The sequence below is a fragment of the Syngnathoides biaculeatus genome, chromosome 12 (genome assembly GCF_019802595.1).
Source record: "Syngnathoides biaculeatus isolate LvHL_M chromosome 12, ASM1980259v1, whole genome shotgun sequence".
Lineage (NCBI taxonomy): Eukaryota > Metazoa > Chordata > Actinopteri > Syngnathiformes > Syngnathidae > Syngnathoides > Syngnathoides biaculeatus.
Window position 1 is genome coordinate 7109375 of NC_084651.1, and position 27499 is coordinate 7136873.

Sequence of the window (27499 nt, forward strand, 5' to 3'; positions counted from 1 at the left end):
TATAAGCACGCTAGTGCGCTTTTATTTTTTTTACTAGTGAGGACAACGAGCACACTAGTACAAGAACCTTAAGCTGGACGTCAAGGAAATGATGACGAAATCCTCAACGGGCTTCCATACGTGCATTTCCATGTCGGAATTCTGTCGTCACATTGGAGAAACATTTTTTGAATTTGTAAACTTTTTTTTTTTTTCTTTTTGAAATTCTCCACGCGCGTCACAGTTTGTCCCAAAAGTCCCGACGACTCGTCGGGTCACTCGTCGTCGTCGTCCTCCTCCTCCTCGCCGTCGGAGAGCGCGGCGCAGGCGCGGATCTGCCGGTAGCCGTCGAGCCACTTCTCCACCATCTGCGTGACGAGCGGGTGGTTGCGCCTGCGCGAGCTCTTCTGCAGCGCCACCAGCACGCCGCCGTCCGTCACGCAGCAGTCCAGCCACGAGCGAAGGAGCTTCTCCTGCTGCTCCTCGTTGCCCATCTGCGGGAAGGCACAAAAATGGACGCGCGACGCCCCCCCCCCCGCCGGGAGCTCGTTAAGTCACGCAGCGGGATGGGACGCTAATTGTGTGTCCGCCGCGGGGGTTTCGAGGTGACAGTTCGACTTGACATTACAGAACAGGGGTGCCTGGACCTTTTTTTTTTTTTTTTACCCCAAGATTTACTTTTCGAGCAGCCAGCCTCTCGCGATCAAGGGGAGGGGTCGGGGGTCCTTTTTTTTTTTTAAAGGATGAAAAATGATGAAATAGAATGACTACAAAAATGCTAAGCATATTTAAGTATATTGAGGATTCTTTGTGTGTAAACCACATGAACCAATATTGCGCAACACTACGTAATTAAACAGTATAAACATTTTTTTTGTAACCATCTGAGTTCACGTCGATGATCCCTAAACGCCACACGAATGAAAATGCACACCTGGGCTGTGTCACTCGCGTCAGTCGATTCGTCCAACTCCACTGAGAAATGCTCACAATCTCCATCATCGTTATTGTTATTATCTTGTTATTAACGATTTGACAAACCCGGAAACGAAGCTTAGGTGGCGCCTTTCGCTATTGAACTGTATTGTGCCAAAAGTGACTCCTGCGCGGCCAGTTGAGATTTTAGTTCGGTCATTTTTCTCATTCTCGGCAGAATGTCGGTGTCGAATTTTGCATGGACGGTTCGAAAGTGACGCACTTCGAAAATCACATTGTGGGGAAAAAAAAAAGTCCGCCTCACATTCCTCATGAAAGTGATAAAGTTTTGATTAGATTTCTTGAGGGTTTAAAATAGGGGGCAACTCGCTGATTAGTGTGTTTTTTCCTATATTGTCGTCGTTTGCGCATGCGCGGTGAACTAAAAGGTCAGAAAAATACGGCTCATTCATGCCCCCCCCCCCCCACCGCTGGTCGATCACAATCGACGCATCGAGCACCCCTGTTATGGAATACATCACGTCCACTTTCGGAGGAAAGCGGCCTCGAATTCCCGAGTGCGTAAGGCGGTACTTACTTCCTGCGCCGACAGGAAGTGGATGTGCAGCAGCTTGCGGTCGCTGTCGACGAGCGGCAGGAAGGTGACGGTGACGTCGTCGTCCGTGTTGAGGTTGGCGCCGGCGCCGCGATTGTCGAAGCCGTCGTTCTCCATGGCCACCAGGGCGGAGAAGTGGCCGCGCGTGTAGCCCAGCGCGATGGGACTTTTCCAGCAGAAGCTCTGCTCCCACAGCAGAGGCAGGTACACGCCTGGCAACAACGTTGAACGCGTCATTGGGAATTTCGGTCCTCCACTTGATTGTGCAACCAGATTTGACATTATGGATTTTGAACATGCGACTACTGATGTCACAAACGTTCCCTCTCATTTTTGACGTGTCTGAGCAAACGCGCTAAACCCGTGAGCGCCCCCCTTTGACCACCGTGAGCAACATCAGGCGTATTCACTGTGGTCACATCGGCGTCATCCGTGCCTCATTAAAAGATTCACATTACAGCATTTACATTACCATCACAAAATTTGAAGAAAAAATGTATTTTTGTTTTTGCAAACTTGCAATGAAAATGTCCACAAAGAAATAAAAAAATACATTGCTAACCAAACCAAGCCAACTACGTACTGTAAATTTGAAATGTCAGCTCCAACTTTGTTTCATTTATTTATTTTTAACCCACAATGATGTCCCCGTCCGTTTTTCTTAGTGTAAAACTGAATTATTGCTTATATTTATCGTATCTTTAGCAATGCGTCTTGAAAGCGGAATGATGCTCGCAAACAGTTTTAAGGTTAATGTTGTGTTGCCTCATATATTTAAAATACAGAATTAGCTTTTGTGCACTGTATTGCCTGCGCCAAGGTGGAATTTTAACATTATACACCATTTCATCCTGTACTTTCTACGTTGCCTTCAGACCAGGCCTTTTTTACGAAAAAAAAAAAAGAGAAATCTCGTCCAGTTTCACCACTTTTTCTTCATTATTAATTATTATTCACATATGCCGACATTCATTAAAGCAACAGCATTTCTTTTTTTTCCCCACTTTTGCCATTATTATCTAGAGTAAACAAACAGCATGTCTAACACGTCTTTGCTCTACATTGCCCAGACTGTGTTTCTAACTAAAGCAACGGTGGTGGGCAGTGTTTGTAATTATGAGTGTACCCCTTTAAGAGCGGAAGGTAGTTGGTGTCAGGTAATCAAGGAAGTAGAGAGTGTGGCATGGTGTGGCTTGTTAGAGACTGGGTGCTGCTGCGTATTACACACATCCATCCATTTTCTTTGCCACTTATGCTCACGAGGGTCACGGGGAGTGCTGGAGCCAATCCCAGCTGTCAACGGGCAGGAGGCGGGTCAGACCCTGAACTGGTTGCCAGCAAATCGCAAGGCACAGAGACAAACAGCCGCACTCACAATTACACCGAGGGGCAATTTTAGAGTGTCCAATTAATGTTGCGTGTTTTTGGGATGTGGGAGCAAACCGGAGTAAGAATGAGACTGGTGGAATATATGTGCTGAGGAAGTGACTTTTACCGGCCCTGTTAACACTGCGCTAGCGTTAGTGCTGTGCTAGCGTGTTGCTTTTGTGTTACTGGCATGTCTCAGTAATATTTACCAGGAAGTTTTATTTTAGCCGGCCCTGTTAGTGTTAGCGCTACCTTAAGCGCGGCGCTATTGTTAGCACTCTCGTTAGCGCTGTGCTAGCGTGTTGCTGCTGTGTTAATGGCATGTCTCAGTGATGTTTACCAGCACGTTTTATTTTAACCGGCCCTGTTAGTGTTAGCGCTACCTTAAGCGCGGCGCTATTGTTAGCACTCTCGTTAGCGCTGTGCTAGCATGTTGCTGCTGTGTTAATGGCATGTCTCAGTGATGTTTACCAGCACGTTTTATTTTAACCGGCCCTGTTAGTGTTAGCGCTAGCTTAAGTGCAGTGCTAGTGTTAGCACTGGCACTCACGTTAGCGCTGTATAAGCGTGTTGCTGCTGTGTCTCAGTGATATTTACCAGTAAGTTTTATTTTAACCAGCCCTGTTAGTGTTACAGCTAGCTTAAGCATGGCGCGAGCGTTAGCATTGAAGTCTTTCTTTGTAAATATCTTGTGTTTCAATGTGGGCACTTGCAGCTTTTACACAGCTGCGCTGTATGTATGTACCAAATGGTAATTCCTTTACAAATGTACTCGGTGAGGCTTGTAACCAGGTGTGCTCCACAGGCCGGGAATTACGGTATGCAGTTTTTGTGTCATACTGCTAACTTGAACCTGCATTTAAATACTTGGTGACAAACAGTTCTTGAAGGTTGAGTACAATTGTATTGCACTTCCACTGGCTAGTCGTGAAGTGGCGTTTGGAAATACGACGGTTTCACGCATTCATTGTTAGGAACTTTGCCACTCCGCTTGAACAACTTAGCGGAACGCGGGTCGCACTTTGAGAAGCGCACGTCGCTCACCTTGAAAGCGAGTGAACCCTAGCGTTTCCCCGCGGAAACTTTTGTAGTACTTGACCCCGTAGACGATGATGGGCCTCCGAAGTATGTGCGCAAGGACGAAAATGTGGGTCTGCTCCAAGCTGGACCCGGGCTGGAGAGGGGAGGACGACACAAAAGGTGGCGCGTTCATCTCCAATTCGCCGCGGTTAAGAGTCGCTTTGGCGGCCGCGCGTACCTGACTGGCCAGCGACAGGATGAAGGCCCAGTCCTCCTGCCACTGCTCCTCCCGCAGGGAAAAGTGCAGGCCGAAGCTTTGGGAATACCACGACTCCCACTCCTTCCAGCGCGTGTAGAACCTGGCACAGGAAACACCTTCTTGTAAAGGGGGTGATGCATCGTGAAACTTTTTAATGGGACCTATAAAAAAAAAAAAATCTAAAGAGAATACGTGCCTGTGGGTCTTGGTGGACATTTTATTTGGTGTGTTACCACCTTGTTAATGCTCAAGTTGATGATGCTATTTTCTGTTAACCTGTCTATAGCAGTTCCCATCATATGTTAGCATTAAGCTAGCAGATAACTTTTTTCTTTTTAAATCTTGAGTTTCGTTTCCCCCAAATAGTAGCTGCGCGCTTCCTTGCAACCACCGAGCTCCGTCCCCTGTTGTCATGATAATGACATTTTCTGTTAGCCTGTCTATGGCAGTTTGCATCATATGTTAGCAATTAAGCTAGCAGATAACCTTTTTTTTTTTTTTTTAAATCTTGGGTTTCGTTTCCCCAAATAGTATCTGCGCACTTCCTTGGAACCTCCTAGCTCCACCCCTGTTGTCATGGTAATGAAAACGTTCGCACGAGCGTCCCCTCAAAACTGAGTGATTTTAGCAAGAAAGGAAATATCATTCTTGATCTTTGGGGTATTTTGACAAAATTTGTTACATCTTTCTTCAAATTGTGAAGAAAAAAAAAACCCGCATGACTCCATTAAGATTAACAGGCAACTGAAATGGGTTCTACAGCTCCAGCAGATGTTCTTTTGGATCAATGTGCCAGTCAGCAGGGGGTCGCGTGGCCCATTTTTTAAAACCCAATCGTCGCGTTGAAGTACAAAACACGAGCGGCAACGTGACATGGCCGCATGTCACGTTTCAGCTGCTGCTGTCCTTGAAGGCGCCACCGAGGGGGCCTTCGCACCAGCTGCGGTGGGCGATGCGATTGGTCCGTTGCCGCCGAAGGACTTGCTGGTCCAACCTTGAGATTCTGGGACCGCAGGCAATGGGTAAATTATAGCTGTCAAATTTGGCGACTCACCAGTGCGAGCAGTCGTGCAGGCTGTCGTGGAGCGTCTTGCGCAGGACTGAGTCCTTGTCGTAGATGCCCCACGTGGCCTGTAGCACCGAGTCCAGCAGGCAGTCCCCGGCCGTGCGGTTCCACAAGGCATACAGCCGGCTGTCCAGCCTGGTCCCGAGCTCTAGGGACCAGTTGATGATGGGAGACTCCTCCTCCAGCTCTGAGCATCACAGTGAACACGCAACCGAGGCGAAAGTGACTGCTGTGATTTTGGACTGATCTGGTCACGCATACGGTAGAGAAACTGGGGACTGCCAAGTGATGCTGTTGCCATGGTGATACCTTGACCAAATCCAATCCATCCCCAAATTATACCCTCGCCAAATATTTGCTCATTTTTTCAGCGGTATATGATACAAATTAGTGACAGTTATACAACCCTATTCAATATGCAACATTTATAGTCGATTAGAAAGCTCAAAACTGACAAGCTGCAAGGACAATTTAGTTTGATCATAAAATGCGAACAATGTCCATATTTCTTTGTCCAATTTTTTTGGCGAGGTCAAAAAAATAACCCTATATATATTAGTGTAGCTTTATGTTACTTTTTAAATGTATTTTACTTTTACATGGTATTATTCCTATATTAGGCGGCACGGTGGGTCAGCCGGTAAAGCGTTAGCCTCGCAGTTCTGAGGACCCAGGTTTGATCCCGGCCTTGCCTGTGTGGAGTTTACATGTTCTCCCCGTGCTTGTGTGGGGTTTCTCCAGACACTTCGGTTTCCTCCCACATTCCAAAAAGATGCAACATCAATTGGGCACTCAAAATTGCCCCTAGGTGGATTGTGAGTGCGGCTGTTTGTCTCCATGTGCCCTGCGATTGGCTGGCAACCAGTTCAAGGTGTACCCCGCCTCCTGCCCGTTGACAGCTGGGGTAGGCTCCGGCACTCCCCGCAACCCTCGTGAGGATAAGCGGCTAAGAAAATGGATGGATATTCCTATATTGTTTTATGCGTTTGTTTTTTAGTTATGGATTTTTGTGAATACTCGGGGGGGGGGGGTTGCTTTTTCTTTTACATTTTTTTTTATTGTATATTTTTTTCACCACAATTTTAAATTTTTGTTTTACTTTTTTATTCATTTCATTTTCCCCCTATTGCATTGCTTTTTATCTTTTGTTTCTGATACACTTCCATTCTTTTATTTTTTTTTCATTTTACTTTTTTACAGAATACTGTATATATATTTTTGTAATATTCTATTTTTTCTGCTTATCTGTAAATCGGATGAGATCAGAATCCCCTTTCAACTCATTGCTTGGCCAGGTTAGGAATCATTCTGGGACTAACCGTGCTCGCCCATTGTTTTGCTACACAGGGGAAAAAAACAAAACAAAACCAAAACAAGTGAATCCAGTTTGAAACGTGACATCAGATATTGAACGCTACTTGCTTTTGGTACAGGGCGGAACGGCAACAGGCCCCTTGTGCTGATGTGCTCTCTCTGAGCCACGGCGAGTTTAATTTACTTAATAGCTGACCTTCTCAGTGCGACCTAATAGGAAGCTGCATTTTGTGCATCGTAGTAAAACTTATTACTGAGCGGGGCTGGTTTGTCCTGCAAAGCGCAGAAAGTCGTCAAGCGGTTTACTGGGCCACGTGGTCAGATCAAATCTTAATCCATTAATCTAAAAATAAATAAATAAATAGCATGGGAGCAGCGCTGCAGCCTTTTTTTGCCCAAATTTCAGGCAAAAATGACATCGCAAATGCTCGTTATGTGATCTTTATATAACCTTCGGGACGCAACATGTGAAGTAAAGCCTTTTATGAGCATGCTAATGTTTGTGTGCGTGTGATAGATGGTAAAAGGCCTTTAGAAATTGTTGAGACAATTTGGCTGAGTAGGGACTCAAGTAAAAAAATAAAAAATTAAAAAAAAAAGTGGTTGGCAGGGGAACGATCAAGGAGACGAAGGCCAGTTTTGGCAAGAGAGGAAGTGCCAGTAATAAACCACTGCAAATACTTGGCGTGCTTCCAATTAGTGTGTGTGTGTGTGTGTGGAGTGGACCACAGTCAACTTGGATCTGCTTTATCTCCCTCAAACAGCAATTCGTGCATGCACTCCCTGTTGTAATACCACTGAAGTTTATTTTTTTTTACCTTTTTGCACATCTCGGTCCAAAACCTCATCAAAAAGCTTTTCCTGAACAGCTGGTGGCAAATCCTCAATATCTGGGGACAAAAAAAAGCAACAAAAATTATTTAAAAAGCCCCATAATATGGATATTGTACTTTTTAAAGTTGTTTTTCTATTCTATTTATTACTTTTGATAACACAAAAAGGTCAAGCTTTTGTTGTCATTGTATACCATTTCAGGAAGACAAGAAATAGGGTGTGTAATTCTAGATTCTTGGGGTAGTCCATCCATCCATCCATTTTCTTTGCCGCTTATCCTCATGAGGGTCACGGGGAGTGCTGGAGCGTATCCCAGCTGTCAACGGGCAGGAGGCGGTGGACACCCTGAACTGGTTGCCAGCCAATCGCAGGGCACACAGAGACAGACAACCAATCGCGCTCACAATCCCACCTAGGGGCAATTTAGTGTCCAATTAATGTTGCATGTTTCTGGAATGTGGCCGTGAGAAAACCCACGCAGACACAGAGAGAACATGCAAACTGCACACAGGCGGGTCCGGGATCGAACCCGGGACCTCAGAACTGTGAGGCCAACGCTTTAGCAGCTGCCCCACCGTGCCGCCCACCTTGGAACACTTTTAGAAAAAAAAAGAATCCAACATAATTAGTTTGAGCACTATGGTGACGTAGTGCGTAGCACAACTGCCACGCAGTTCTGAGGTTGAGGGTTCAAATCTGGCTGCAGCCTTTGTGTGATTGTCCACGTTTCCCGTGTTGTCGGCTGCTCCTCTGTGTGGCTCCTCTCACAAGTACAATGAACAAATGTTTAAGTCCGTCGCACCACAAAACGTCACCATCGACAATCTTGCTAAGCTCGGTTGACACACAACAGTAATGAGGATAAGCGGAAGGGAAAACTAATGCATGGATGGATGTCTCCTATAACACGAGGAAAATGCTTTTGAAGGCGAGCCATCACGTCTTTGTTCCTGCCACAATAACTGCTGCCTTTCTGTCAATGCTCGGGGGGTTCTTGTCAACACAGTAGCCAATTCTTCCTCGAAAAGAGAAATGAATGCATTGACTGTGTGCGGCCGAAACAGAGCAAATCTCTGCTCATGGCCCGAAGCCAAGGTCGCCATTGTCCCGCTCGCACTGCGCGACCAATCCTTGGCCCCGGCTAGCACACTCAACCAGATACTGCCAGTTGAAAAGAGGCTTGATATAAAGCCACTATATCTAGATTTTCTTTCATAAAGTTCATACATGAACAATACTCCAGACATTGAGCCAGAAAGGAAGTATGTCTTCTTGACAGTGTTCATAACAAGCAGAACAGACAGCGGTACAAATTCGATAGCCCGTTGTCGTCGCAACTAAACGCCTGCAAGCGCCTGTTAGCGCGCAAGGTAATGGTGGTGCAGACCTGCGGGCAACGTGAAGGTGACCAGGTCGGTGAGGAAGTAGCAGGTGAAGTCCCCCTTGCGCTGGTGGAGGGAAGCGGCCACCTCGCGGCGGATCTGCTCCGTCAGCTCGGGACACACCATGGCTGGGATGCACTTGGCAGCCTGTTGGGACACCTGTAGGGGGCGCACATGAAGACAAAAAGCTTTGAGATCACGGGTATCGCAATCTACTGTAGTATCTGTAACTTTGTGTGTGATTTAAAAGGCCTTGTGCGTGACGTGGGGTGTCGTTGCAGTGTAGAGTTGGCTAGCTACTAATTAGCTAAACCATTAGCGAGTTAGCATACTTAGTGATCGCATTATTATTTGTGGCCATCAGCAGATTGTGTATTAACGTGCGTATTACATTTGTTTTCTTCAATTTGTTGGATAAATGTGAACGTGCACCAGCAATTGTGTCTAACTTTGCCCATCTTTGTTGGTGTTCATAAACATTTTCTAGTCATGCACATTTCTTATTTTTTGAAGTGATACAGCTCGTGTACCTAATTAAGTACGCAGTAAATTTTTGTGAAAATATTTTCCCGGCATTTGGGGGGGGGGGGGTCTAAAACAACTAATGCGACTTATCTGAGAGCCACCGAGGACAACAACAGGAAAATATTTGAGAAATGTCCACGGGACCGGCGGCTTTCAAATATTTTTGCAGGCGCACTCCGACGTCTCACTCTTCACTCGGCCGCTAACCGCTCAGAGCAAATTGGGCCAGCGAGCGAGCGCGGGAGGCGAGGTGTGCGCTGACAGATAATCCGGGATCACGGTGCCGTCAGAAAGCAAACTGCTATGTCCGCCTCAGGCACGAACACACAAAGGCACGCACGCAAGCAAACACACACACACACACACACACACACACACACACACACACACGTGTTATCACGGCGCAGCTTTCTCAGCGCATTCGTGACACGCAACGGTCGTCACTCTCTCCTCCGCTGACCTCGGTGAGCAGCACGGCCAGCATGTCCTGCCGCTGGAAGCGGATGGCGAGGTGCACCAGCGTGAAGCCCACGTCGAACGCCGACGGACGGTTGAGCAGGTGAACCTCGTCGGACGACAGCTGCCTCGCGATGTCGCCCCCCGACGTCTTGTAGGCCTCCACAGCTGCCAGGTCGCCCTCCACCACGCCTGTTTGGAAAGACGGGGAAATTCGAGCAGGCTGCATTTGTTCCGTGACCTAGCTCATAATAAAATTCACTTGTGTGTACCTTGGCGCTCCAAATACCACCATCACGACAAACTAAAAAAAGCACCGAAGGCCTATGTGGTCATCAAAAATGAGTCAGACTTTATTCCTAAAAGTATATTAAATAAAACTCTACTATAACAATGATTGTACATTTTAAAAAATCTACCTAAATGCATAGAAGGGCAACTATATTGTACTAAAAAAAGCAGGGCTGAGTCTCGATGTACCTTTACTTAACCACACTAAAGTAACACACACACACGTCAGAGGAGAGTATATTCTGTGTGCAACCACCCCAAAAAAGTTCAGAGCCGAATATACGTAATCGCTGTGGCAGCTCCAAGAGGTGGAGGTCTTCTTTGACTTTAAAATCGAGGGGAACGACGCTTGCCTACTCAATTTAGCCCCTTGTTTTAGCATGCTAGCAATGGCAGCGGATGCGTTTTTGACACTTTGCATTGCTGTGTCTTGTGGCAAAACAAATGCCACCCACCCCCAGAAACTGCCCTTGTCAACCGTATCAAAATCCACCACTGGTCGCCATCGGCAATCACTTTCCTTATTTAATAACCAACAAACGTATAAAGAAGTATTGAAGTATACATAAAGCACTACAGCAAAGTATGAATAACTAAGATGATTGGCTGAATGTAATTAAGACCTTGTACACGTTGTGTATAAAACTGAGGGTGTGTTTCTCTCAGTATAATGCGGTGTAATTTTACACCACTGCAATCACTATGATAAGCAAGTCCAATCAAAACCTCTCTGATAGTGCCAATCAAATAAATCAAAATTTAATTAAGAACATGAATGGCTCTGGAGTTTACAGGTCCACTGTCATGAAATGCATGATTTTTACTGTTAATAATGAAAAAAAGGCAGCCGGAATGGACTCATCCGTTTTGTCACCAGACAACATGATTTTGATGTGTATGGCTTTTGGTCACTCCATGAAAATCCTCTCGAGGGATTTGTTTTCGAAAAGGAGGAAGTGACGTTATTAGCAGAAGCCCACTCAGGCGGTCTCGTATGTTTCTACTAATTTCACCTGCTGGAAAGTTGCTCTTTGTTCTTTCGTGTTAGCCAAAATGCCGGCTCGTGGTATTGCCGGATATTATTCGAACACTCGGGAGGATGGATTTACTCTTCATACTTTTCAAAAAGACCGGTCGTCGTAAATATGGAAAGACGGGAGCTTTGTGGGTTCTAAATGACAGGTAGGTGTGGACAGAGCTACTTAAAAAAAAAAAAAATAGTTGGGGGTGGGGACAGGACGTAATCCTCTCAGAATGTAACAAAACAATCCGCGTAGTCAGGGGTGCTAAAAGTGTCGATGTATCTGTTTGCGCCGAGCATGGTTACAGCGGCGCCTTGTCCGCAAAGCAAGGCTGCAGCTGGGGTGGCTAATACATATTGTCTGGGAGTGTTTTGTTAGTTGAAAGTGATCCGCATATTATCTAAATATGGCTCAAAATGATAGGATAACATTGCCACGGTCACTTCTCTCGATTGTGAGAAGAGCTTCCTTGTCACATAGTAGGTGACACGGCGTGTTTTCAATGGCGAATGTCCCGGTGTGTCATCATGAACAGACGTTGCAGGCAATATGGCTACCACTTGGATGTCGGATTAGACTTCCGCAACTTTGTGCATGGATGACACGCTCTCCGCTCATATTTATTTTTTCGTATGGACATAGAAGTGAATAATGTCATTACAATATCAATTTTAGAATGTTTATAGGCATGACACTTGACCTTTAATCTGTATTAATCACAGTTGTAATAAACTGTCACGACAAGTGTGTCATTTCAGCAAGTTGAAACGATGTACACGGCAGTTATACATCTTGTGTGCAGCATACAAAAACTACAGAAAAACTACTTGACAGTACTATAAACACTGCGGAGCTTTTTCGCTCTCGCGTCAACAGACAACAACGCCGGGCCGCACACACAATGGATTGTGTGAGTGTACGGGATGCGGAGTGGGTGGAAGGACTCGCCGTACCATGTGGAGCAGGGCTGCCGCCGCTGCCAGCAATGGAGACAAGAGCGAGGGAAAAAGCTCCACAAGAGAATCGCAGTGTGACACAGAGGATGGCCAAAAAAAAAAAAAAAAAAAAAAACAGCAGAGCGGCGTGGGCGGTCCCGTGGCCTCGCCGCCGGCCCTGCGCTCCCACATCCCGCCAGACAACGCGCACAGTACGGCGCTCACCTAAAGACGCTTACATTAGAGAACGTCTCGCGATTTGATATCTGTCATTGGCAATCCTGTCTGCACAAAGACACGAGTCAGTCACACCAGTGCAAAGGAGATTACTTTAACTATTTGCCAGGTTGCTCCCATCAGATATGATAGGTATCTTTTCTACACAACAGCAACATGAAAAATGCTTTTTAAGGCAGTATGGGAGGGGGTTGTGTCTCCTTGCATGCATTTTCAAGAGCGCGGAAAAGAAACTGGTCGGTAAAGTGAATTCCTGGTTATCACGGGAGATATGTTCCAGACGCACCCACGAGCAATCGGTGAAAATCAGGAACGTCAAGCTATGAATGACTCCATTAATATGGTTACATTTCCGAGCTGCTTATCCTTATTAGGGTCGCGGGAGTGCCGGAACCTACTCGAGCTATCTTCGGGCAGGAGGCGAGGTAAACCTTGCACTGGTTATTAAAATTTTAAAAAGTGGAAGTAATATCTCTGCCTTGAAATTGCACAGTGATCATATTTCCACACGGACTAAAATGTTACTCCAGACCCTCGCACCTCTCCATGTGGAAAAAAATTAACACGATGGTGGCGACCCGGGAGGGAAAAGTTAAAAAGCCAGCCAATTTTACACATTCATAGTGACACCCACGTCACTCACCGGGCCTCATCTTTTTAAGTCACACACACCTAAAATCATTGATATTATAGGATGGAACCTCAGGATGGCGACCCAAAAAGGACAACACTAATATCTGCAATTCATATCCAGGGTTTTGTTTGATTAATAATGTACCCAAAAAAAAGATTAATTAATGAGGTAAGCAGTAGAATAATTGCTTCTAAAAATATTCAATAACAACCTTAAACAAGACAATAATACTGTAAACCCTTTTTTTTTGTTGTTTTTTTAAATCATTTTACCCCTCCCACTGGCCTTAATCACATTTAATCGTATTAAAATATAGTTAGAAAAACACTGAACAACACAAACTGTGCTATCCCCCAATAATGCACATACATACTCCTTGAAACGTTTGACGCAACAACGTATCGTAGCCCAAGCACGAAAGTTAGAAAATTGATGGCTTCAAGACGCACCCCCACCGGCCGCCGTTCTGTGTTGGTGCTGTTTTTACATTGTCGTAACATAAAAAAGGGACAGGAAAATTCAGTTTTTAAAGGCAGTGTAAAAGCAGCTCTAGACAGCCTGCACAGTTTTAAGAGCATGGAAAAGGAAGCAGGCCCACAAAACTGCAAACCGAATACAAAATTTATCTTTATCTTATTTTCGGGTCAGTGCCACCACTGAGCGCACTTTCACACGCCAATACAGTGTTGCGCTTTCAGATAAAATAAGATCATACTCATTTTTTAAGCTAAATATTTATCTGTTAGCTACAAATGCTGCGGCAGTAGTAGGGGTTGAATGTTAAACTTCACAGCCCTGACCTCACCCCCCTTTCATTACAGATCAAATACTAGATATGAAGGCAAAAAAACTACCAGGTCTGTCAAATCCTTCCAAAATAACAGCTTTTAGAGGAAGCACAAGAAAGGCAATGGACACATCCGAGAGATTGATGCTCTCGGTGGATGAATCGCTGTCATATATATAATCATTGCGACACTGAAAATGGTGGCTGAATCGCTGTCATATATACAATAACAGCAACTCTGAAAATGGTGAGAAAATGACAGGCTTCAAAGGGATTTCTTGTGAAATGAAAACCGTGGAAAAGACACCAGGAGACAAGCCAGTAACACCAAAAAGTGGAGGGGGCAGCAGCAGAAAATGCGAAAATGTACGTATCTGTAGCTTTACGGAATTTTTTGCTTCAATTCTTAAGCCTTGCTAGTAAAATAATAATAATTATCCCTAAATATTTCAAAGTGATACCTGGTATAAAAGCGGAACTATCACCGAGCACTTATAGATGGGTTTTTTTTTTCGTTTTTTTTTTTAAATGCAGTGAGTGATGGCAAGTCGCTGCCTGGCGGTCAATAACGCAGGCTCAAAGTCATGACTGTTGCTCAAGACGTACTGTATATGCAGTTCTGTACTTTTGACCGCAGCTCTACTTGTCACCCTATTTTTAAAGCGACAGGCCGCTTTGGAAGAGTGTTGGCGGTACACATAGACGCGCGACGTGCATGTGTCAGGGTTAAATCTCCCCAGCAACAGAGCACAAACTCGTGTTGTCCGATTGTCTTCAACGCAACTGGGCTGTGACCCCTTTCCGAGTTTTTGCGCCCTTGGCCTGAAACCGTCCATCACTTCTATGAGACGACGAACACAGAAGAACACACTAAGCGATAAAGGGAAAAAAAGAAAACAATCTAGAGTTCCTTTGAATGTTCATCCTCCCACCAGTCTACAGTGTGGGTGGCCGAACACTCGCTGCTTGTGCAGTCCAGCGTCCCTCAACTCGCGGGTAAGCAAACACAATGCAGTGTATCAGCATCCAAAAAGAAAAATGATTTTTATGTGGACTGCACTACGTAAAAACTAGGTTGGAACAGCTACTCCTAGGATAATAAAGAGGCTTATCATCATTTATTTGACTTTTTTCCACCAAATAAAGCCAAAGTAAGGTAATTTTGGTACACTGATTTACGGCTGACTCGGTTTAGGAGGTTTATTTGGCGTTGCCAGGCCAAAAACTTCAAATATGAATGCCAACAAAGGTGGTAGCAAACTTCACAACAAGCAACAGGTTTGGTCATGCCAACAATTCTTAGTATAGGAAAAAGAATTATTGACACTCTCGGTAAAATTTACTGGACATCAAAAGATAAATAAAGAATTACACGTTGTCTATTTAACAAAATGTCAAATACAAGAAAATGATATTTCAGGTAATTCTAACGTTTTTAAACAATTTATATTTAAACGCAGGCAGGAGGAAAACGTTCAGACAGAGCATATCAATACTCAAAGCACAGGGATATATTCTTTTACTCTCTGTGAAAAACAAACCAATATTATCAGAACTTAGTTGAGTTGGTCTTGCATGTTTTATTAAGCGCAGTACGGCCGTATGTGTTATACTGCCCACGAAGGCCAAGGTGTTCACAGTGGAATAAGCAGCACGGTCCACATCGAAAACAAAACAGTCAACCTTATTAAAAACATGTTCCAACTGTTTTTGTTGACGCATTGGAACAGATTACGAGTATTTCAGTATTTCAATTAATTTCAATGGGGAAAGAGGATTTGTCATATGAATGTTTTCAGAAATGAGCATGGTTCCAAGAACAGATCACGTTTGTTATGTTGAGGCACCACCATATACAGATTACGTTACGATGCTGTGGTCCATCTCACCAGACTTTAGATCAGTGAGCATCTAAAGCAGGGATGGGAAAACGTACGTGCGTAAGCCAACATTGGACTTAAAATGGACAGAAAACTGAACTCAATGTTTTTAGGCCTTCTAAGCCGGGGTTAAAATGTTACTGAACAGTTAATAAACATGTTATGACGTGGAAGTTGGATGTGTGAAATATCACAACACAATTGACCCCTCCGTAGAAATTGCATCATCTGCGTCGCTGACCAATCAGAGGCCAGAGATCTGCATAAACCACGCCCCTTTTCTGGACCCGCCGTTTCCTCAGACAACGTTGTATGGTCCAGTATAGCTTCTGTTAGCGTTTTATCGCGTATTTGGGTTCTTTAACAATAGATATGGTTAAGAGGTGTAGTCACAGACTTTATAATAGTGACGACAGGTATCCTGAAAGGCTAGTTGGTGGAGTTCAATTCGTACCCTTTCCAAAACCGAAGACCCAGTACGAAAAATGTCTTCGATGGATCAAACTTTGTGGAAGGCCCCATCATCAACTGAATCCATCTAAAATCAATCGGAACAGAAGACCGAGTACGAAAAATGTGTTCGATGGATCAAACTTGGTGGAAGACCGCATGATCAACTGAATCCATCAACCTGAACAGATATGTTTGCATGAAGGTAAAGCCTATATTTGATTTTCAATACATGTCTCATATGAATGAATTAGCAGTTCTTCACTTGCGTAACATAGCTAAGTGGGAATGATTGATACGCTTGATCTGTGTTGAGTGATATTTTGCGATGATCTGACTGCACAAATGTGTCCCTTTGTTCGCGGCTACGGTAAACCGGACTGTTTGCACGAAGGTATGCCCTTTTTTTGATTTTCAATACATGTCTCATATAAATGAATTAGCAGTTCTTCGCTTGCATAACATAGCTAAGTCTGAATGATTGACACACATGATCTGTGTTGAGCGATATTTTGCGACAACCTGACTGCACAAACGTGTCGCTTTGTTGCCGGCTAAGCTAAACCGGACTGTGTTTGCACGAAGGTATGCCCTATATTTGATTTTCAATACATGTCTCATATAAATGAATTAGCAGTTCTTCGCTTGCATAACATAGCTACGTGTGAATGATTGACACACTTGATCTGTGTTGAGCGATATTTTGCGATGATCTGACTGCACAAACGTGTCGCTTTGTTGGCGGTGAGCTGAGCAAAGCTAAACTGGACTAGCAGTCCTAAAAGCCTTCGACGAGACACCAAGACTGAAGGAAGGATGTTTGAGGACACTAAAGTAGTGATTGTCGTACTCGGTCGGGACTTACGTAGGTTCGGCACTAATTCAAGAATAATTATTGAGGGGAGCGCGTGACGTTACACAAAGAAAACGAGAGAAACAACTCGTAAATCAAGCCTCGCCTTCTTTTCCTTCATACGGCGGTTCACAAACAGCTATACAGATACACATACAGATTCTGCACACAAGTGTGATAGGTAACACGAAAATAGGAAACGGTCAATGACGAATTCGTCTTTGGATTATAATATATATTATATTATGTGGCTCCTCGGTCTTCCTCTGACTCCGGAAAGATCTCGCGCTAATATCAATGGTTTCTCCTCGATATGCATGTAAATACCATTGAAATACCCCTCGCTGAAATACTTGAAGCCCCGCTGTCGGCTTTTCAATGATATTTCACTGTTAGCTAAGAATGCGAGTGGGAAATCAGCCGGTAAATCGGGCAGTTTCGCTCTATTCTTTTCTTGCTGCGCCGCCCTTTTTGCTAATTGTTTGTCTGACGTAGGCGCACGTGGCGTGAGTACGGAGGGGTCAATTGCCCAAGTGTTGTGAATTTATTATGACACACCAGTTTCACTTTTTAAATTGAACAACTGAACTGAATTCCATTTTCTGTGCTATTCTAATTTACTGAGATGCCGTATATAGAGTTTCCTCATTCAACACGCCAGTTATGTTCCAAAAATATGCACGTTAAGTGAAATCCGCATATTAGAAGACAATCCCCCCCCCCCATTTTTTTTTTGTGTTGTCACTTAAACACTCTCGACTTTCAAACTTTTGTAAATTAAAAGTACACAACTGTATTCTAGAATGAATCTAAAGATCAAAACCTGTTTGACGCCAAAACATTTATTTGAGAAATAAATACATAAAAATCGCTCAATCCATTTTCTTCCGCATTATCCAGGACCGGGTATAAGCATTTTTCTATCAAAAGAAAAAAATATTTATATATATATATATAGATATATATATACACACACACACACACACACACACACACACACACACACGTAATTTTAATGATTGAGCTATGAGGTTGGACACGAGAAATTATTAATAGCGTCTCAGCCGCATTCTACAGTTCTTCTGGCCAGTTGGTGCGACTCTTCTGTAACCTCCTTGGTGCAGGTGTCTTGCGAGTTCCATTCCACGTTCGATTATGTTTGAGAATCCACAGACCCGTGAGAATGATTGGACAGCTCCCTTTTGACCAATCAGTGAGCGTCATTTTCTGAACTCTGCCCGTGTTGTCCACATCCGTGATCTTGTACCCACAAACTAACAGAGCGCGCGCTTACTTTATGCCTCTGAATTGAGAGTGTATAAGTCCTGCTTATATCCGAATCGGAAATATGGTGCTTCGATGTGGCTGGTGAACGTGTAATGGAGACGAGCGCTATCCAGAGAGATTACCGGGATGATATCTGGTGCGCTGTCCCACCCTGAAGCATAATTTAGATAAATGCAAACAGGATTAAGGCTTGTGGCCGACCTCACGACCGACTGAACGTATCGAAGATAAATCAGCACAAAGCCGTCTGTTCCAAGGTAAGTTACGCAATTAGTCGGCGTAGCAGCTATAAAGTACAATGCTGATGAACATCTCCTGGAATGCGACAAGGGGCTTGCACTACAAATTGACAAAACAATCCCATTATTTTCACGATTATTCATTATTTTAATCTGTAGTTCAGATCCGTCTGACAAAGAATCGGTTTTCTTTTCCTCCTTTCTGTCAGTCGAGCTACAACTACTTCATCCGCACTGGTTTGATTTTGGACCCTCTGGGTTTATTCCACTGCTGTGGTAGAGACGTGCAGCTTTGCTCACACAACACGTGAGAAATGTTACGGAGTTTGAGTCCTTGTAGAGTTTACCAATAATATGGGAGCACACCAACACACACCAACCGGCCAACACATTGCAGAAACTATAACCGGCGTTCCCGTTTGGGGAAATTTTGACATTATGAATATATGCACGTTGAAAGTAATTCGGGCCTCTCTGTACACTCTCTCGATATTTCTGATACCATGGGCAGAAAGGAAACAAATACTATTGGGAATTCGCTCTAATGAATCGCTCATAACATGCTTCGGCCGCACTGCGTCTGCCATTTTCATCGGTACCTTAGGGTGCCGAACGGTATCTACGTAGGTGTGGCTTAGGCGCCCTCCGCGGAGCCATCCATTGAAGCTGTGACGGATTATGGAGGAGCGCCGAAACCCTGGCCAGTACCTAGAGCGATTGGCAATGGTCTACAGTCCCTTAGCCAATCGGGACGCACAACACGATGCAGGCTTTCCCTTAGCGAATTAGGATACAGAATACAAAAGGCATTCATACACTGTAAAAAAAAAAAAATGCTGTAAGAAATTACACAGACACACTCAAACAAAAAATCTGTGTAACAGCAAAGCCGTGGAAAGTGAACCGCATTGTAGCGAGGGAACACCGTAGTTCAAACTCACCAACACAGGCGTTGAGGAAGAGCCAATCCGTCCTCCTCATTCTGTTTTTAATCTGCTTCAGTTTTTTGAAATCCACCTCGACCTCCTCTTTACTCCCAACCCCGGCCCCCGACGCCACCTCGATCCTCTGAAAGTCCATGTTCATCTCCGCCTCGCGTTTGGAGGAAGGCGGTGACCTCCGCTGACTGGTGCTGCAACCCCCGACCAAACCCACCACACCGCCGAGTCCTTGGCCCCCCGCGACGCCCCCGACGCCACGCCTGTTCCCCCGGTCGGCGTCGATGAACTTGGACAACGGCTGTTGCCGCTCGGGCTCCGAGGCCAGTTCAATCGGTTCGGCGAGCAGACTGTGATTGGGCCGCGGGTGGTCGCAGACGACGCATTTGAGCGCCTTTGACCAGTTCTCATAAGTGCAGGCGGCGCAGGTCCAGTGCTGTGCGTGCGTGTTGAGCCTATTGCGGTCATTGTATTCCTCGCAGGGATCCATGGCGGTGGAAGAGGGTGGGGGGCGGTATCCGGAGCCTGAGGTTTGAGGTGACTCTGTTGGGCTGCGTGGCTGCTGCTGTCCTTTATGGCTCGAGTGCTGCTGAGCGTGTTGCCTGTGACACAGGCACTGAGTGCAACGGATGGCGCGGGGCCAGTTCAGGTAGGTGCACATGTGACAGGACCACTTGCTACTGGTCTCAGGGGTATCCGCCGCACGGACCCGGGGCCGCGCGCTGGAATCGGGGCATATGAGCAAAGCGGAACTCCCCTGGGTGGGGCTGTTGCTGAGGCCCGCGGGGTCCAACGCGGGAGCGCTCTTGAAGGGCTCCTCGGTGATGATGGCGCCCGCGCTGGGCCTCTGCGCGCGGCACATGGTGCACTTGATGGCCGACGGCCAGTTCTCGTAGGTGCAGTATTCACAGGCCCATTTGCCGACCAGCTCGGTCATCGTCGCGCCCACGCCGAGGCGGCTCACTGCCGTTCGGTGAGGTTCTCAGCTCGGCGGGTCCACTCTGAAGGAAACAGTACATTGTGAGAAGAGACACATAACGTTTTTAAGAGAACCGCTTATGGTACAGACGGTGAGTCTACCATTTGCAGTGAGGACTCGATGGAAAAGATTGGTGAGTAGTTTGACAATAGGTGCACTTGAACTACAATCATAATTAAATTATATCTTAAAAATGCTACTCGCAACATTCCCTGCACTGTACTGTACTATTAATAGAGGTTCATGACAACGGTGAGTGCACAATTTACAGTGGGGATTATCTCTATCAACCACATTATCACGGTGATCAAACTGGGAGTAGTTTCAGTGTCAGCGTTGGTGCACAACCAGGAAGGCGGCATTGGGTCAGCGTGGAGTCGGGTGCGGTGGGGGGGGGGGGGGGGGGTCACATTCTTCCGCGCAATAATCAAGCACGCACATGCACAACAATAAGCGCTATAAAGAGGTATGCCATGTTAAGCATTAGGTAAACATTTTAGCTTCAATTTATTTGGGGTGCGGGCCATGCCTGTAAAGGTACACCACTGAAGCTGAAACTGTGTAGTTTTTTTTAAATTTCTGTTTCATTTTACAGTGCTCACTGTAAAGTGATTTAGGTATGTTTTTTTTAACCTGCCCTGTTAAAGCTGTGCTACCGTGTTGCTACTGTGTTCATCCTTGGGATGTTTTTTTTTTTTTTACTGGTATGTTTTTTTTTCCCCCCACCAGCCCTGTTTGTGCTACCGTGTTGTTGCTACGTTAAGCTAAGCTAAGATATTAAAACTTTGAAAACTTTCTGCATACCGTCTTTCTTTGTAAATATCTCGCGTTTCAATGCGGGCACTTGCGGCTTATGTATGTACCAAATGGTATTTCCTTTACAAATGTACTGGGTGAGGCCGATAACCAGGAGCTCTCTGTATGCCGGAAATTACGGTAACTTCTCCTTGGAACGTAATGATGTGGAAAACAATGCCTGCTTCTTCTTTTCCTTTCGGCTTGTCCCATTAGGGGTTGCCACAGCGTGTCATCTTTTGCCATCTTAGCCTATCTCCTGCATCTTCCTCTCTAACCCCAACTGCCCTCATGTCTTCCCTCACCACATCCATAAACCTTCTCTTTGGTCTTCCTCTTGCTCTTTTGCCTGGCAGCTCCATCCTCAGCACCCTTCTACCAATATACTCGCTCTCTCGCCTCTGAACATGTCCAAACCATCGAAGTCTGCTCTCTCGAATCTTGTCTCCAAAACATCCAACTTTGGCTGTCCCTCTAATGAGCTCATTTCTAATCCTAGCCAACCTGGTCACTCCGAGCGAGAACCTCAACATCTTCATTTCTGCGACCTCAAGTTCTGCTTCCTGTTGTTTCTTCAGAGCCACCGTCTCTAATCCGTACATCATGGCTGGCCTCACCACTGTTTTGTAAACTTTGCCCTTCGTCCTAGCGGAGACTCTTCTGTCACATAACACACCAGACACCTTCCGCCAGCTGTTCCAACCTGCTTGGACCCGTTTCTTCACTTCCTTACCACACTCACCATTGCTCTGGATTGTTGACCCTAAATATTTGAAGTCCTCCACCCTCGCTATCTCTTCTCCCTGTAGCCTCACTCTTCCCCTTCCACATCTCTCATTCACGCACATATATTCTGTTTTATTTCGGCTATTCTTCATTCCTCTCCTTTCCAGTGCATGTCTCCATCTTTCTAATTGTTCCTCTGCATGCTCCCTGCTTTCACTGCATATCACAATATCATCTGCGAACATCATGGTCCAAGGAGATTCCAGTCTAACCTCATCTGTCAGCCTATCCATTACCACTGCAAACAGGAAGGGGCTCAGAGCTGATCCCTGATGCAGTCCCATCTCCACTTTAAATTCCTCTGTCACACCTAAGGCACACCTTACCATTGTTCTGCTGCCATCATACATGTCCTGTACTATTTTGACATACTTCTCTGCCACACCAGACCTACGCATGCAGTACCACAGTTCCTCTCTTGGTACTCTGTCATAGGCCTTCTCTAGATCCACAAACACACAATGTAGCTCCTTCTGACCTTCTCTGTACTTTTCCACGAGCATCCTCAAGGCAAATAATGCATCTGTGGTACTCTTTCTAGGCATGAAATCTTACTGTTGCTCGCAGATACTTACTTCTGTCCTGAGTCTAGCCTCCACTACTCTTTCCCATAACTTCATTGTGTGGCTCATCAACTTTATTCCTCTATAGTTCCCACAGCTCTGAACATCCCCTTTGTTCTTAAAAATGGGAACTAGAACACTTTTCCTCCATTCTTCAGGCATCTTTTCGCCCGCTAGTATTCTGTTGAATAAGTTGGTCAAAAACTCCACAGCCATCTCTCCAAATTGCTTCCATACCTCTACCGGTATGTCATCAGGACCAACTGCCTTTCCATTTTTCATCCTTTGTAGTGCCTTTCTGACTTCCCCCTTGGTAATCCTTGCCACTTCCTGGTCCTTCCCACTTGCCTCTTCAACTCTTCCTTCTCTCTCATTTTCTTCATTCATCAACTTCTCAAAGTATTCTTTCCATCTATTTAGCACACTACCGGCACCAGTCAACACGTTTCCATCTCTATCCTTAATCACCCTTACCTGCTGCACACTGCAAATTTCATAAATTGAATATTGGAAAAAGTGAGAGTAGTGCAAGGAGTTTTATATAAGCCAGATTATTAGGTGTTAATCAAACAGTGAGTAGTTTTGTTTTCTTAGTTCAATTCACATTTAAAACATTCAATATGTTTCATGTGGGCAATGTGTTTACAATTTGCAATACCTGCAACCATATTATATTGGGTCGTTTTACTTTATTTTAGTTTTATTTTACAGAGGTTCCCTTCTTTTTAGAAGTTTCAGATAGTTAAACAATGCCTGCTTGTTTCCAAAACAGAGTTCACTATATTTCCAACCATTTAATCTTCAATCTTATTTGCGTGACAAAATTAATACGCACCAGACGTAGCTAAAGAAAGAGTACATGCTCTTTTACGCTGACTAACAGCATGAATGAGTTGAATGTCAGTGGCTTTTCAATGGAGAAGGCACTTAAATTCTTATTCACACAATGAACTGCTTCATCTTTTCACACGATCACACATTTTCTGCAACCTACGGTGCCACATTCTCCCTTAAAACCATAAAAATAAATACTGTTTTGAGTTTAAGGTCCTTAAACTTGTCCAACTTCCAGTGTTGTTAGTTCTCCCATAATCGACTTGACAAGCTGCGCTTCACCACCTAATCTTTATCTTCTACTCAAAAGCTGTGATCTCAAATGCAAAGCAATGCAACGTGGGCATTTACAAGGATCTCCTCATCATTACAGTGGTTTGCAAACCTGAATTCCATAGATAAAACTGGCCAAAACCGTGTTCTGGGCCTGCCCATTGCAAACTGTACTTGACGAGCATATACGTCAATGGCAGTAAACCAATGGATTCCAGTTGAGAATCAGACAACTGATTTGACTGAATGAAAAAAGACTGGAAAAACAGCCGGGGGTCTGCGGTCTGCAAGCGTGATCACCAATTTTAACGTCCAAGTTGTATGAATTTTATTATGAATGAAATATATTTAGTACATCTATAAATAAATGCTATTCTGTTTACAAAATGTACACAATATGATCGTTCATTATTCAGGTGCATACTTTTACCCCAAAATATTAAAAATTCAAATACAAATTCAACTAACTACTAAATCTAATCCAGATTTGCATCATGGCATGCAAGCGTGCTTTCATAGCATGTATATCGTATCTATTCAAAAACATTTTAATTTCTTGTCTTAGTAAATGATTGAAACGCATGAATTTGACAATGATTATTAATGTCTTGTGTCGTTATTGGTAAATAATAGAGATTTTTACAATTGCTTCTGAACTCTCACCTCGTTATTGTGGTGGTCAATCGATTTTGCGAATGAAGTCGCTTAACAGAGTGGTAACTTCCTTCTTTCCAACTCTATCGACGATTTCTCATTCCATCCAATCCAAACGGAACTTATTTTTGACGCATCTATCAATTTCTTTCACTCACAAGGCATCTTTCCTCTTGAGCACCCCCATCGTGTTAACTTGAAAATGGCCCGATGATCTGCCTAGTATACAACAAGCGTTTTCATTGGTCAGGAGGAACACGATCGACCAATCAACAGACGTGCATCTAATCTTCCGCTTCGCTTGCAAAAATCAGACCACAATATAAACGAGTGTGGATTCTGGCAGGTTGGAATATTGCAGAAAAATTGAGATTTTTTTTTTGTAAATCAATGCAATTTAAAAAATATGGAATTGCGCCTATAAATGGAAAAAAAAAATCACATCTGAGAATATAAATGTCCGTGGCAATGAATGAGTATTTAAAAAAAAAAAAAAAAAAGTTGTGCTGACGCTGGTGAGTGTATGATCTCCAGCAGGGGTGTGATGACCCATTTGTTAATCACTGAGTATTTTTACTTTATTTTAGCTATATTTTCTAACGCCTCATAACAATGTTAATCTTTTGTATTTCTGTACTTTTAATGGTGGTGTTATGATGTCGACAGTGGACGTACAATTTGCAGTGGGGAGGCTGGGGGTGGGTCTATAATCTCCTCTATAGATTTTTGCTTGTTAAACTAATCCACATGTGCACAATATGAAAAGAGCGTCTGGTGCAAACTGCACTTACAAGCACACCCTGTAGTTGCTCCTGACGTGGAAGTACTTGATGCCACACCACACAGCAATGCTCAATAACAATCCAGGATAGAAACCAAACACCGGCCATAGACAAATACAGTAAAAGTTAATTTATAGAAGGTGGGTCAGAGAGGCCTACAGTACTGAGAGGAGGGAGGCCGGTAACAAGAGACAGGGGGCGAATGAAAGCAGACACCCAGCAGGGAAGACGCGCGATCGTCTAAGACACTTATCCCACGCACTGAAATTCAATTCAGTGCAAAGCCTATTAAAACCAAATTTTAAAAAAAGAGGGGGCGGGGTAATCCACAACGCATGCGCATTGCTTACATTCCGTATGTTTTCGTGCTGGGAAGTTTGTTTACACGGTGAGAAATTCATCACCAGCGCGACAAAAAGCACCGCCCAGTTTTGAATGTTATGGTTTTTTTTTTTAATTCAATTATTGTTATTTTAATAACCTGCCTCGCCCCACTTTTTTACAAAGGTAGGACGTCGTCGTTTAACAGGTTCACAGGTGACGCGTTAATCGTTTCGTGCCGAAATCCAGGTACGAAACCAAACGCGTCAACGACGGAAATATCGCGAGATCGGTGACCTTGCGTTCCAAACTCGATGAGATTTGAGAGCCTGCCCACAGAAGTAATTACCGACCAAAGCTAGCTGCTAACACGAGCGGGATTATGTTTTGATTTTTTTTTTTTTGGGGGGGGGGGCGTTGCGAATGTAAAAAAAAAAAAAAAAAAAAATCCGTCGAGTTGAAAACAACAGGCAGCACCTTACCTCGTTCGGCTCCCGCTCCCACCCCCGAGCCACTCGGGCTTCTCTCACGTAGCCGACACTCGCCGCATATTGACTCGGACGGCTGGATGGCGGAGGTCCATAGAAGCCACAAGGCGAGAGCCTCCACCCACCCGCTCGAGCCCCGACCCTCCACGCTGCTCCGCGCTTGACTCTTTAAATCATCTTTAGTCCTTTTCCGGCGAGCTGAAGGGCTTTTAATGGCGTCGTGGAGCGGGGAGGGGGTGGGGGCAGCGGGGCAAGGGCTAAAAACACACCAGCGACTCAAGTATGGAGCCCTCGCTCTGGGCCGTGTTGCAGTTCGGGAGGCAGGACCGGGGATTTACTACCTGAATCTGCCGCGCGCCGCGATTGGCCGATTTCCGTATATCCTCTCACGTCGTCCAATCGGAACGCACGTACCTCATCGTCCACGTTAAAGGGATACGTCAGAGCAAAACAGTACACTTCAATGTCATCCGGAATAACAAGAACGGCGGGGGAATTTATTGACTGCATTTTTCACTCAAATCGGCGGACTGTTTCATCCAGTGGCACAATCGGGTTTACTCGTGTGTGCGTGTGTCTGTATGTATCTTTGTTGTTGTCGGAATCGCAATTAACCACGTGGTATGGGCTCTGAAGGAATGATGTCATCGTGTAAAAGGCTGCAAGCAGCCTGCAGTAATTAATGTATGGCGGCGTTCATGACACCCCGACGCGTAAAGATTGCTGAGATGGATTGTTGCATCGAATTCTATGATTATCAATTGTATGCATATGGGGACAAGGAGGCACAAGAGATCAAGAGCTATCTCCATACTGAATATTGCACGATTATTATGTTTTTGTGATGCAGAGAAAAATACAATCCATCTAAATTGGATGCAATATAACGCATTAAATCAAATCATGCATACATCTCTCAATTAAATAATCTGACGAGTTCTCACAATACTTGTGACAATTAACACATTAAGGTAGAAAAGAGATAGCAATATCCACTTTATTCGTTTCATTTTCAAGCGATTACTTCTTGAGCATTCCTAGGGAATCACAAACTTCAATCCCATCCTCCCTTCTTTTGGAACAGGCCCGTGGGCCACGGAGTGCGCGTGGGGTCCTTGCGAAGGCAACCCACAGGCACTCCATGTTGGTTGACCCCCTTTTATGAGTCTAAAATGAAGCGAGCGTGCATGTTTTTGTCATGCAGGAGGAAGTCAAAGTACCTGGAGAACATCGTGTGAGCCCCACAAAGGAAGCCCGAAGGCGAAATTCAAACCCCAAACCCAAGAAATCAAAATATAAAAGAGCGAGCAAGCCACTCACCGCCGTGCAGTCCCCCGGGATTTTTATGGAGCAAAGTAATATTACATTACATCTCCACAACTTGCATTAAGAGAAAACATCCATTTATCCAGATACGTACATGTCTTTCTTTATTAACCTAAAGTAAGACATTCCGTGGTCATTCTTTTGTCTTCTTTCAAGTGCACAAAAATCAAAATAAAAGCCTAAAAAGTACCTCTACATCCGCAGCAGGAGGGTAGGTGACACTGTGTCCCAATTCAAAATAGGAAGGGTACAGGGAGTATCACCTCAGACGCTTAAGAGTACATGAGTGTGTATAGTGTTACAAAAAAATACTAAACCTGAGCCCTGCTATTTTTCTTTTTTTATCATCAAGTTGATGTTACGCAAGGATAAACAAGTTAATACAGTAGAACCTATGCTATGGAATACTCC

At 44.7% G+C, this 27499-nt stretch overlaps 1 protein-coding gene across 1 annotated transcript; it reads right to left on the minus strand.

Moving 5' to 3' along the window:
- Window positions 1-26124, minus strand: zranb1b (zinc finger, RAN-binding domain containing 1b). The gene is made up of 10 exons (XM_061838028.1): window positions 25757-26124; window positions 19291-20288; window positions 9739-9926; window positions 8759-8912; window positions 7356-7427; window positions 5212-5410; window positions 4137-4257; window positions 3923-4052; window positions 1493-1722; window positions 1-473 (listed from the first exon to the last, which is right to left on the minus strand). Exons 2-10 carry the CDS (start codon window positions 20222-20224, stop codon window positions 255-257), a joined length of 2247 nt encoding a protein of 748 aa, XP_061694012.1. The 5' UTR covers window positions 20225-20288; window positions 25757-26124; the 3' UTR covers window positions 1-254.
- Between the last annotated feature and the right edge of the window lie 1375 nt (window positions 26125-27499).

What these genes read in the sequence shown, in the direction of transcription:
- zranb1b (XM_061838028.1), bottom strand. Translation starts at nt 20,224, where the DNA reads ATGACCGAGCTGGTCGGCAAATGGGCCTGTGAATACTGCACCTACGAG. An exon ending in GGACCGAGATGTGCAAAAAG is followed by an intron (nt 5,411 to 7,355) that starts GTAAAAAAAAAT and finishes TGTGATGCTCAG; the next exon opens with AGCTGGAGGAGGAGTCTCCC. An exon ending in AGGGTTCACTCGCTTTCAAG is followed by an intron (nt 1,723 to 3,922) that starts GTGAGCGACGTG and finishes CGTTGTTGCCAG; the next exon opens with GCGTGTACCTGCCTCTGCTG.